Source organism: Meleagris gallopavo, chromosome 1, assembly GCF_905368555.1.
Source record: "Meleagris gallopavo chromosome 1, MGAL_WU_HG_1.1, whole genome shotgun sequence".
Classification (NCBI taxonomy): Eukaryota; Metazoa; Chordata; class Aves; order Galliformes; family Phasianidae; genus Meleagris; species Meleagris gallopavo.
In genome coordinates, this window is record NC_139404.1 from 192516889 (window position 1) to 192530072 (window position 13184).

A 13184-nucleotide genomic window follows, 5' to 3' on the forward strand; every position below is an offset into this window, starting at 1 on the left:
GCTGCATTGTGCTTGGATCCAGGAACCATCCTGTGCAACTATGGAAGAGTAAATCTGAGAGAGATTGAAGTGAAGTGGTTCCATTGGTGATTTTCCAAGGTTGTGAGTTTTGTTCTTAATTTTACTCTGCGTAGATCCCATTGCTAGGGGTGCTGTCAGTTTGCACAGCACAAGGTAACGTTTGTGGTGTCAAAAGCCCATCTACTTCAAGTGTTAAGTGTCATTTTATCTAACAGTTCCCTGCAGAGCTCTTTGTTCCTTTTGGTTCGCTGTTTTGGCTCCTTGTTCAGTCAAAGACTTGCTTAAAATAATTTAAATTAATAAAAATATTGGACAGAAAAAAATGTTCTCATGAAAAGGATTGGTTTCTTTAGTTATGGTCAAACTAATGATAGGAGGAAATCAGCTAGTGCTGGAACTGACTTGCTACTACGTTGTCACTTATTAGTGACACTGTTTAGTGTCTGTTTGCTGGTGGCTGGTTTGGTTTTTTTTTCATTAAGCCACTGGTTTGCTTATATTTTCACTGTACTATTAAAGACTTTTGCTTTTTGGGGGAAGATAGTCACTTTCCCTTCCTGTATTCCTGCCCAAGTCCGTCAGCAAAGACAAACAACTGCTTCATAAAAAATGATACTTGGTTACAGTTATGTTAATAGGAATCTTGTTCCCATTCATCACCTCGCTCACAGATCTCCAGGCTGGCTTTATCACTAAGGGCACTTCATTTTTTTTAGAGCTGTATTTTCTCGCTGCTGAAAATAGCCTTTTCCAGTCAGCAGAACTCAGAGCTGGGCTTTAGAAAGACTGACGTGATTGAGCCAAATTTTGGAGAAGTGGGGAGACAAATTGGTTTCTAACTGCACTGAATGTTCCATCTAAAATGAAATGCATGTGATGCAGTTTGTATCCATAGAATTGTATCATAGAATCACAGAACGGCCTGGGTTGCAAAGGAGCACAGTGCTCACCCACTTCCAACCCCCTGCTGTGTGCAGGTCACCAACCAGCAGCCCAGGCTGCCCAGAGCCACATCCAGCCTGGCCTTGAATGCCTGCAGGGATGGGGCATCCACAGCCTCCTTGGGCAACCTGTTCCACTGCCTCACCACCCTCTGCATGAAAAACTTCCTCCTAATATCCAACCCAAACCTCCCCTGGCTCACTTTAAAACCATTCTCCCTATATACCCATGTATTCATGTGGCTCATTCTCATGATAGGGCTTTGTTTTTTTTCTTTTCATCTGCTCTAGAGATCCAAAGATTTCCCACCTGCTGCTTCAGGCTCACTATCCAGTGGTTGCTGTGGACAGCTACATGCCTGTGATAGACATCTTCACTGGCAGTAGAAGTGGAAGCCTGAGGGTCATTCTGGCAATGGGCTCAGCTGATCAGATCGTGGCACTGCAAAGGCTGAAGAATGAAGAAAGAACGGAGCCTCCCATCACCCAGCGCCCTGCCCACTTCCTGGACCCCCCTCCTACAAACCTGACCATGGTATTGTTCACTAAATTCCCATTCTTGCTGTTAGGGACAGATGAAAAGAATTTTCCCTCTATGTTTATTAACAGACCTAGTGATCCCTAATCTCTTTGTAGGCACTTTTGTTATAGATGATCGTGTTCTGTACAAAATGATATTGTTGTACTCTTTTGTCTGCTTTCTCTCAGCAATCTTGACATTATTCCCTTTCTTACTTTCCTATATATCCACTGCTTCTACTTATGTGACAAATGTAAAGAAAATATTACAGGAAATGTTAATGTACCACAGTGGTTCTGAACTCCTCATTTTGGGCTCATGAGAAGCTCTTGTTGCCAGTCTTCTTGCATGCTGTTTCCTACACAGACTGCCTTTCCATGTGCATTTTCTTCTGGTTTGTTAGCAGTTGGAGAGAGAAGGGGAAGAAGTGATGGAGCATGTCTTTGAGATTCATGTGGAGAGTGTGAAAGGACTCACTCCCCTGCAGTCCACAGTGTGGGGAGAGGCTGACTGCTACGTTCAGTACTATTTCCCAGTACAGGAGGCTGGCTCTGGTGCATTGCCAGGAGCAGAACTGCACACAGATGGTAGGTTTGTTTTGTGATACCTCCTTGTTTAGAGCATTGCTCTAAGTTAAATATTTCCTCAGAGCTCAGCATACAGAAAGGACCTTCCAGTCCTTGGGCTAGGTCATTAACTTAAAAGCCTGCTTCAGTTGAGGTAGATGGCAAGGTGTGCAGCAAAAAAGATTCCTCTTCCTGAGTCTATTCACACAGTGCATTTTTGTTGAAGAGCACAGAAGAGTTCACAGACTGATCTTGCAAACATGCAAGAACAAATTTGCAGGAAATATCTCTGGAGGCATTCAAGGCCAGGCTGGATGTGGCTTTGGGCAGCCTGGGCAAGTTTGCTGATGATACGAAGTTGGGAGGATCGGCTGACACGTCTGAAGGCTGTGCTGCCATTCAGCGAGACCTGGACAGGCTGGAGAGCTGGGCAGGAAGAAACCGGATGAGGTTCAACAAAAGCAAGCGTAGGGTCTTACACCTAGGGAGGAATAATTGCATGCACCAATACAGGCTGGGGGATGAGCTGCTGGAGAGGAGCTCTGCAGAGAGGGACCTGGGCGTCCTGGTGGACGACAGGTTGGCCGTGAGCCAGCAGTGTGCCCTCGTGGCCAAAAAGGCCAATGGCATTCTGGGGTGCATTAAGAAGAGCGTGTCCAGCAGGTCGAGGGAGGTGATCCTCCCCCTCTACTCTGCCCTGGTAAGGCCTCATCTGGAGTACTGTGTCCAGTTCTGGGCTCCCCAGTACAAAAAAGACAGGGATCTCTTGGAAAGAGTCCAGCGGAGGGCCACAAAGATGGTGAAGGGCCTGGAGCATCTCCCCTATGAAGAAAGGCTGAGTGAACTGAACTGAACTGGGCTGCTGGTTGGCGACCTGCACACAGCAGGGGGTTGGAACTGGGTGAGCACTGTGCTCCTTTGCAACCCAGGCCATTCTATCAGTCTACAATTCTATGAAATACTAAGATTACGTGGTTAACTTCACCGAAGGCTTTCCATGCCTTTTGAGAAACCACCTGTTTTAAATCTTTAGCAGAAGGAAGGAGTATTTGAACCATTGCAAATGTAGAAAAGGGCTTAGTCTTCATGTACTTTCAATCACTAATACCTATTTCCTGTGAGGAAATGACAGTAATGTTGTTCCTTAGCAAGTGCTGTGGACTACTTCAGCTTCCAGACACACATAGTTTTCAGCCTGTGGCTCGTGGGAATGTGTGACTTGCTTGTAAAGGATTTGTGAAGTGAAATTCAGAAGAGCAAGCCTTTGCCCAGGCGGTTTTAACTTACTGTCTGCTGGTTCTGCCTCCTGAAGGGTTGCAGAGAGGACAAGGCTGAAGCCTGCTAATACAGACAGCTGAAGCACAGGAGTGTTTCTATAGCAAATGGTGTGGTCTGCACAGAGGCTTTCTGAGCTTCCACCAGCCATAGTTCGGGAGTTCCCATAGTGCCATATGAACCCAGCAGCTTTGCTCTCACTTTGGCCTGGCATTTTAGCACAGGTGTGGCACTGCACACATGTGGCTGTATTGCTTCCAACCCAGCACTGCTCTCCTGTCCCTCCACGAGTCTTCCAGTGCTTCTGATTCCAGGTTAACTTGTTCAAAACCAGTTCAGATGTTTAAAGTTTAGTGTGTCAATGTTTTCTACTTCTGTGCTTGGACTTGAATTCAGCAGTGGCTGTTCAACCAACTCTGTTTGACTTGTAGGCATCGAGTTGAAGCCTTTTCGCACGGCAACCGCTTTATGTGTTCCTGATCCTGTCTTTAATGATGAGCATCATCATTCTCTGTTGGTTCCAGCTGATGTCCCAGTTCAGAGGCTTCTGGTCAGTGCATTTATGGCACCAGGAGCAGTTGGAGGAGGAATCCAGTTTGAAGTCTGGTGCAGGTACAGATTAACATCATATTCTTATTCGATGTCAGAACAACACAGAGACACATCTGATATTGAAGAATCTCTGGCTGTGGAATAGTTATTAGGTAGGAAGTGAAAAATGAGTGAACTTATCAGCATTTGGTGATGAGGACATGCATTTAATGTTGCTTAAGGCATTCGGACCTTTTCCTCCCATAAGTGCTGATTACTCTTTTCTTATAACTTTATTAGCAAGCACACATGAGGAAGGGTTAACACAGGACAAGCTACTTGGCTTCCTTACATGTTATTACCAGCATAGTGATCTAAAAGCTGTGTTTAAATGCTCAGCACATCTAAATTTTAATAGCAAGCATGATTTTGTTGTTTTGGTCTTTAGTCAGTGGCTTCAAGAGACTATACTGTAAAATGCTTTGTGGTATAGATTAAGATGAGATTCTTGTTTAAGCAAAGCTCAAATCAATTTTTTTTGGCAGCTGATGCTAGTTACTAGTGATGGAAAGTAGAGAACATGAAGACAGGCAGCTTTAGAAAAGCACAATTGTAAGAACTGTTCATTCTGTAGTAAACAAGCTCAGCTATTAAAAATTCACAGGTTCCTATGAGAATTATTATGTGCTGGGTGTGTTCATATTAAAATTGATAATGACCAGAGCAGCTAAAATTACCACTGACCAGTTTGTCACCTAGCGTAGCATAAACCTGTTTTTCTCCCAGCTGGACAACTTGTCCAGGATGCCATGAGGGACAGTATCCAAGGCCTTACAGAACCCAGAAAGATTACATCCACTGCCATCCCTTCACCCACCAAGCAGGTGACCTTATCTTAGAAGATCCTATTACTCAGGCAGGGCTTTCCCTTGGCGGACCCATGTTGGCTATGCTTGATAATAATAGCAGAAGCCAACAGATGTGATTCTGCAAGATGTTGGAAAGGTTGGAGAAAACCACTACGATTATCCAGTCCAACTTCAAACCATTCCCAAGTGCCACATCTCCACAGTTTTTGAACACCTCCAGGGATGGTGACTCCACCACCTCCCTGGGCAGCCCATGACAGTGCCTGACCACTTTCAGAGAAGAGATTTTTCCTCATATCCAGCCTACTGGGATTACGTGTTCAGGGTCTGTCCCTGATGCAAAAAATGCAAAAGAAAATGCTGCTCTATACCACTACCACATCACTCAGTCACTGCTGCAGCAGATGCCTTTCTCCTGATCTATTTGTTGTTCATTAGATGTGATGCCAGAACTGACTTTAAGTGAAGCAGAGCAGCACAATTAGAAACTGTCTAGAGTCATTTTATACACTCAGAAACTGGTACAACTGATCTGTTCTGCAAGTAGAATAACAGAATGATAGAAAGGCCTTGGTTGCAAAGGAGCACAGTGCTCAGCCACTTCCAACCCCTGCTGTGTGCAGGTCGCCAACCAGCAGCCCAGGCTGCCCAGAGCCACATCCAGCCTGGCCTTGGATGCCTGCAGGGATGGGGCATCCACAGCCTCCTTGGGCAACCTGTTCCACTGCCTCACCACCCTCTGCATGAAAAACTTCCTCCTCACATCCAACCCAAACCTCCCCTGGCTCACTTTCAAACCATTCCCCTTGTCCTATCACCACCCACCCTCACGAACAGTTGTTAAGTAGTGTTTTTATTTATTAACAGAAATTGAGAATGGGGAGTATTTGGTGCCAGATCCTTCTCTTGTTTTCCTTTGGGATGTCAATTTTTAATAGTTTTTGCTAGCTGCCTTGCTGTGACTACTGCAGATGTACATAGATAGTGTTACCTATGTGCTCAGTCTACTCTGAGCACTTAGCTGAGTTTTCCCCCTAGCTATCAGGAGACTGACAGCTGTGGTCTGAAGACATGCAAATTAAAGTTGTCTTGCATGCATTTTGAGAAAAAAAAAGATGATTGTTTTGTCATCATCCAAATGATATGACTGGCAATGTTTCTTTGTGTCTTCCCAGGTATTATTACCCAAATGTCAGAGACCAGATGGTTGCCAAAGGGACCTTGCCTTTGTCACGGCTGTGTGCCATGATAACTATGCAGCATCGTGAAGAAATAGGAATACAGACTTTTAATCTTCCATTGGTCTCCAGGACTGATTCCTCAGAAGAATTTCATCTGCGGTCTTCAGGTAAAGAAGTCTTGTGGTTTTTCACTTTGTGTATAAAGGTGGAAGCCTGTGCATTCACTGCCAAGGTAAATTAAAAGTAAGCGTTTGTGTTGTCAACTGATATGGACTGTGAGTGTTTTTCCTCCCAGCTGTCCCTATCATGATATCTAGTGAAGAATCAATGAGATTCTTCCTCAAACTCTAAGAAATTTGAAAAAGCCCTCCCTGTGTATGGAACTGGTTAATAACTTAGGGACTGAAGTTAGGCTCCTCATGTGAGGTAGTGAATGGGAGGTCTGAAGAAGGGCTGTGTATGATATGTGATACCACAGAATGGTTGGAGTTGGAAGGGACCCTTAGAGGCCACCTGGTCCCACTCCCTGCAGTGAACAGGGACACCACAGCTCCATCAGTGCTCAGAGCCCATCCCCTGACCTTGGCTGTCTCCAGATCCATCACCTCCCTGGGTAACCTGTGCCAGTGCTTCACTGCCCTTCTCATAAACAACTTTTTTTTTAATTATCCAATCTAAATCTCCGCTCTTTTACTTTGAAACCATTTCCCCTTGATAGAAGCAGAAACATCTCTTTGTTCTGTGATTGCTTTTTCAAATAATACAAACATCAGCTCTGGGAACTTCGGTAAGGACATCTGTGCAACTTCTTTCCATCACAGAAGCTTAGCATTAACTGTAGAACCAAAAGTCAGCTTCTTGGAAAAAGTGCCCACAAGAAGGCTGGGGAAGAAGTTCAGTATGCTTCAGTTATTTTGTAACAGATTGTCCACATGCAGCAGCAGAAAATCTCATTGAAGCTTTTGTCACTGCAGTGCTATAAAAAAGATGTGTTGAAATACTGCAGTTTAAAACCTATTACAATAAATGCACACATGAGGGCACGGCTGAGTTAAACAGGCTGTCCTACTTTCACTGTGTCATAAATCTGACCCTGAGAAGGGGCCATTAAGAACACCTGACCAGATTGCCAGGAGGTCAGGTTGCAGGATGCATTCCTTAACATTTCCTTCTGTGCCTCCTGCATCAGGCCAGAATTTCTATCTGAAGCAGAGCACCTGGCACAGTCAGTCTGAACAAGCTTTAATTCCCTGCAAAGCGTCTCTTGTTTTTTCTATTTTTTTTTCTATTTTATTTCATTAATAGAATAAGTTTTGTATTAAGATTTAAAGCTAAGTGTTGGTTATATTGGATGCAGCTATTTAAAAAGCTGACCATTTCTTTTCTTTCTTTCATTTAATGCAGGCTTGCTTGATGTGAGTGTGAGATACCAACGTTCTGTGAAAACGACAGCAGGAAGAACTGCTCAAACTGTTTCTCTTTCTGTACAAATACACAGAGCAGCTGGTTTGCAAGCAGCAGCCAGGTAAAGCTTCATTCTGAAAGGAAGATTTGTCTCTTAAAACAGCTTTACCTAGAGGCAGCAGGCTGAAATAGCAAATCAGAAACAAATTGTAACTGGCCAACTTCCCATCTGCAGCAACCAAGATTCACACTGGGCTCTGATCCAAAGTGAAAATACTTTTGTAAAGAAGACCTGTGGTTATTTTTTTTGTCCCTGAAACTGCAGTACAATATTATAGTATTCATTCTACAGAAAGCTCAGGACAGTAAGAACAGGGAATGAAGTAGTTTAGACTTGTGATGAACTAGCAGAGACATCATACATGTTCTTACAGCTAGCAAAGCTGTAACCATAGCTATTGACTCCTTAGTCTTTTTTTCAGTATTTTCTCCTTCCCCGTTTTCCTACACTGAAGGCTGGTACCCATGTGGGCAGTGGATCTTAGTGTTATCATGCTGCTTGAAAGCTAGCTGAGATTTGTTTTCTTGAATTTCCATGTAGAAACATGGGTAAATCAAAATGACATGTCCCTTTTCAACGGAATGCTGTTGCTGATAGTGCATGGTATAACCTGAATATAATTCTTGAGAACTGCATATTGGAAGAAATAGATGACTGCTGTTGTTTTAGCATACTGCCTACTGAGCTGTTCTCGTGTTCATTCAAGTAGACTCCATACGATGAATATCACTCCCATGTGGTGCTTGGAAAAGTTAAGGAAGTCAAATGACCTCAGCTTTTTCATTCTTGAAGTGTATGACCTGAATGCTTCCTGTGTCTGTTTTACTCATAAAGAACTCTATCTGCTAATTTCATCACTTTTTACTTGGCAAGTCTAGTGGGTAAAAATAATGTGGCTTGACCATTTGCTTCCTTCTGCAGTATGTTCTCTGAGAAGTTGTCTTGCAGCTTTTTCCTATGGTATGGGATATTTTTAAAGGAGCTCAGTACTTCCTTAATGACTTTGGTCTCAGATCCTGGCAATAAGAGGACAGCAACCGGGTGTTGGGCCTTGTGATAGTTAACGTCACCATTTCATATCTTCCCACTGTGTTCAGATGTGAAAGTGATGAAAATAATCTTCAGCCAGAGCCCACATCAGTTTTAACTTGAAACATTCACGGTTTTGTCCCATCTTTTTGCCACACGGATATGAAATGTCTCTTTTAGTTGCACTGCTTGCTGTATTTCTTGTGCTTTATATTCATTTCCTTAATTATTTTCTTTTCCATACCAAATGAAGAGCTGTGGCTGAAAAGAACCCTTCGGTCCGGTACTATGCAGGTGTTGGAGTTAATGCTTACGTTTCTGTGCACCTCTCCTTCCTACCTGAGACAGAGAGGCACAGCACACGAGCTGTGGCTCGCAGCTTCTGCCCAGAGTTTGAGCACCACGTGGAGATCCCTTGTAACCTCATCATTCAGAAAAGCAGTGGAGAAGCCTCTTGTCTGGGGGAGCTCCTGCAGTCTGCCAACATCACTTTCTCTGTCTACCATCAGAACGTCAAGTCAGGTAAGGAGAACGAGTGATTACGATGACTAAATGCATTTGCATAATGATCTAGTCCCCTTAATTTTCATTGAAGAGGACAGACTATTCTGTGCAGTTGTTAATAGATGTCATCACTTAAACTGTCATCAGAGATGGCTTTGAGAGGCGCTTTTCCCCTCATGAGAAGTGTTGGGATTTCCAAGACTCCAGGTTGTCAAGATAACCTTTTAATTTTAAAGGCAATTAATTAATAGTAATACTGCTTGACAGACTTGAAAGGTGGGCCTGAGTGAATCCAATGGGGTTCAACACAGCAAAGTGCAAGGTTTTGTATTTGGGCTGGAGGAATCCCAGGCATTTATACAAAGTGGGGGGCAGGGGAGTTGGAGCTTGGTGATCCTTGAGGTCCCTTCCAACCCCAAGCCATTCTGTGATTCTTGGAGCATCCTACCCTTGTATTTCTATGCCTTATTGCCTTTGATTTATGAATGAGGTAATGGAGGTTCAGAAAAATGATACATTAAAATTCCCCAATGATTCTATGGCCAATACACCAAATTCTTTTACAGCATAATATTGAGAATGGTTTTATAAACAAAATTTAGCCAGAGATAACATTGTTTTTAACTCCTGCAGAAGCGACCTTGCACATAGCAGGGGGTTGGAACTAGATGGTCTTTGTGGTCCTTTTCAACCCAGGCCATTCTATCATTCTATGATTCTATGAAAGTCAGGAGTGGCATATTGTTAGAGTAAGTGAGTTGTAATGAACCAGCTCCCTGTTGATTAATCACAGAATGATAGAATGGCCTGGGTTGCAAAGGAGCACAGTGCTCACCCACTTCCAACTCCCTGCTGTGTGCAGGTCACCAACCAGCAGCCCAGGCTGCCCAGAGCCACATCCAGCCTGGCCTTGAACACCTGCAGGGATGGGGCATCCACAGCCTCCTTGGGCAACCTGTTCCACTGCCTCACCACCCTCTGCATGAAAAACTTCCTCCTCACATCCAACCCAAACCTCCCCTGGCTCACTTTCAAACCATTCCCCTTGTCCTGTCACCACCCACCCTCACAAACAGCCGTTCCCCCTCCTGTTTATCCGCTCCCTCCAAGTACTGGAAGGCCACAATGGGGTCTCCCTGCAGCCTTCTCTTCTCCAAGCTCAACAAGCCCAGTTCCTTCAATCTTTCCTCATAGGAGAGGTGCTTGTATCTAAATTTTGTATTGCAGTTTGGTGTATATGCAACATTATTTGTTTTCCAGCCACCGACACATTGGCAGCTCGGACATCAAGAGATTATCTTCTTGGGACAGTTACAATTCCAACCAGAGACCTGCTGAGAAGACGATCAGGTAATGCAGGAGTGTTACACTGCTGCTTGCTGCTTTTTCAGGTTACAAAAGAATTCCAAACTTTCACAAGAAATGAACACTTTGAATAATAAGCACTTCTTCACCCAGAGGGTGGTGGCACAATGGAACAGGTTGCCCAAGGAGGCTGTGGATGCCCCATCCCTGCAGGCATTCAAGGCCAGGCTGGATGTGGCTCTGGGCAGCCTGGGCTGCTGGTTGGCGACCTGCACACAGCAGGGGGTTGGAAGTGGCTGAGCACTGTGCTCCTTTGCAACCTAGGCCATTCTATGGATTCTATGAGCTCTGGTTCTTGGCTAATGACCAGAGAGCAGAATGTTCTTTGCTGACATTTTTCAGGGGGTAGAATAAGTCTAATTACATTCTTTTCTCCTGAAGGTATTACAGGCTGGTACCCAGTTACCCTCTCTGAAGATGTAATGCCTTCACACCGCACAAACATCATGCAGACTGTTGTGGGAGGACTGGAACTTTCTGTTACTTTTGCTCATCACGACGACAGAGAGCGTGTTTTGGAGGCTGCTCAGCTTTTGGGATGGAACAGTGAGGAAAGCCTTGAAGACAGCATGGATGAGGGCGATGAATGGGAGCCGAGTGACAGAGCGGTGGTTGTGACCATTTCAACCCCAAGAGTGTGGCTGCCATCGCACTGCTTGCTGCTTGCAGGCCAGATGCAACTGAATAAAAGCACTTGCTGCTACCTCAGGTATAAGCTGTATGATCAGGAAGCCACGTGGACTTTGCTTAAGAGGCCAAAATTGTGTGAGGACAACAAGAACGTTACAGTGAACTTTAAGAAAAGCCACAAGGTGACTCTCAGGAAGAGCCGAGGGCTGATTTGGTTCTTCAGAGAGGAGAGATTAGAAATCCAGGTGTGGTGGGCATATGGCAAAGAAAATGGTGTGGAAAGACCTCTTGATACAGATCGTCTCATTGGATCTGCATACGTCGACCTCAGAGCATTAGCAGAGAGGTCAAAGAGAACACTGAGTGTTGGTGGTAAGTCCAGAAAGAACATTGTCGTGTTTCAGTTCTCTTTATTGATGCTCGGTTGCTTAATTCTGTAATTAAGTAAAGAATTTACAGCTTTGTTTTGTCCTTTATGTAATCCATGCTCAGCTCCTTTCATTGAAGATAAACAAGGTTAAGATGCTTGCTTCTCTGAATTCAAAACCTAATAACTTTAAATGGGTGCAAAGTTGCCAGCAGTGATCAATAACGGGGAAAGCAATTAGCCTAGCTGGATTAATGAGGAATGTTTCTCCAGAATGGCATATTGGGCACTGTAGTAGGGTGAGAATAATGACTGAGCATGAGAAGGTGATGGACACTTCTGCTCTGTTCAGTTTCTGAGGCTTCTGTCCTCCCTGTGGTGTTTGCTCAGCCACCAGCAGCACACAGGCAGCTTTGTGGACAGGTCAGTGAGTGATACCTTGCATAGAAGTAGCACTGAAAATCCAAATTCAGGCTGCTGATCTGATGTGAGATCTTACAATAATGAGCTTCTCCCGAGGCCATCCTGGGTTGTGTGCTGTTGTGTTTCTTTAGCTGATAGTGAATTCTCTTACAGGAGTGTACCCGTTGTTCAGATGCAATGCTGCAGACCTCGCAGGGGCTGCTGTACGTGTTCACGTTGCCTTTTCCTCCACTTCTGCTGCCCCAACCCTCACACCACACTGCACAGAGGAGCACAGCAACAGTGAAGATGAAAGCACAGAGGGAGCACCTGGCCTGAGCCAGCAGGTCTGTGAAAATCAGGGTCAGAACCTGGATGTCAGAAGCTCAGAAATCAGCAATGGGAAACCACAAGAAGACGACGTGGTGTTTCTGGAAAGCACCATTGCTGTCAGCATCCTTGTGGAAAGAGCAATGCATCTCAGTTTAAAAGGTAAAACCCCAACGAGGCCCTTTTTTGTTCTTGTTGTTGCTGTGTTTATTTGTTTTAATTCTTGTTTTCCTGCGTGTGTGTTTGTCTTGTTTGTTTCTTGGGGTCTGCTCATGACAGCTCCTGTGAGGAGCAATTTACAAACAGAAAAACAACATCTTTTTCTCAGACTTATCCCCACATAGTGAATGAATGCTATGGGTTTTGAACTTTGCTTGCAGTGTTGTAGCCTTGAGACTGTTACATCACAGTGTAAGTAGAGGGGGGAGCAGGAATTTAAGCTATTCAGCCTATCTCTATTAATAACAGCCAAAATGTAAATAACGTTCACAGTTACAGATGACAGCTGAATTCTGAAGTTAAGCTTTATCTGAATAACATAACCCTGAGATGCTCCTATCTCAAAGGCTCCTACAAATTTGCATTTTTAGCGTGTAATCAATTTGTAAAGCTGGCTTACTTGTGCTATCTGCAGGCTGCCAGGCACAGCAGTGAGGAAGGGCAGTGGAAGGGCAGAGCAGGCTGCACTCACCAAGGCTTGACACTCTATTTCCCTCTCTGCAGAGCAGGAGTTACAGTTAGGTGACTAATCTCTATGCTGAGGGTCACCAAAGAGTTGCCCTTCACTTTCAAATTTATTCTAAGCATATTCAGATTATCCTTCCTAGCAGGTGATGTTTGGCTCTTGATGTGCAGGAATGTAACGCAGTGAGTTAGCAGTTTTTAGAGCCGCCTTCTTGCCTCAGTGTGAAGTCTGTAATGAATCTTTGCTTGTTAAAGATGAGCTGAACCTTTGAAAGCACTTCAAGTGCTCCACTCTTTGCCCTGGACACCTTTAGTGCTGTGTGATTGATCACTTTGTGTCTGCTCAGCACTTGGAGTGATCAGATCTCCTTTGCACCCTTACAAATACATACATCGTTAGCAAATAGGGGTGTGAATGAGGGACTGACATGAGGTGAGTTCACTGGACGTGTGATAAAATCAACCAGTTCCTAGTCTAGGTGATGCCCCAGAAAAGAACATTCA

General features: G+C 44.4%; 1 protein-coding gene across 5 annotated transcripts in view; it reads left to right on the plus strand.

Annotated features, from left to right (window-relative positions):
- Nucleotides 1-13184, plus strand: part of C2CD3 (C2 domain containing 3 centriole elongation regulator) — an 89267-nt gene that overhangs the window by 17932 nt on the left and 58151 nt on the right. For 4 of the 5 annotated variants that reach the window (XM_085216625.1, XM_085216627.1, XM_010706309.4 and 1 more), the window contains 9 exons: nt 1254-1497; nt 1886-2069; nt 3755-3935; nt 5899-6071; nt 7309-7429; nt 8652-8920; nt 10163-10252; nt 10649-11269; nt 11841-12158. In XM_085216625.1, the coding sequence (XP_085072751.1) occupies nt 1254-1497; nt 1886-2069; nt 3755-3935; nt 5899-6071; nt 7309-7429; nt 8652-8920; nt 10163-10252; nt 10649-11269; nt 11841-12158 (2201 nt within the window). The remainder of the gene's footprint in view (nt 1-1253; nt 1498-1885; nt 2070-3754; nt 3936-5898; nt 6072-7308; nt 7430-8651; nt 8921-10162; nt 10253-10648; nt 11270-11840; nt 12159-13184) is intronic. The other variant, XM_085216626.1, reaches the window with a different exon arrangement.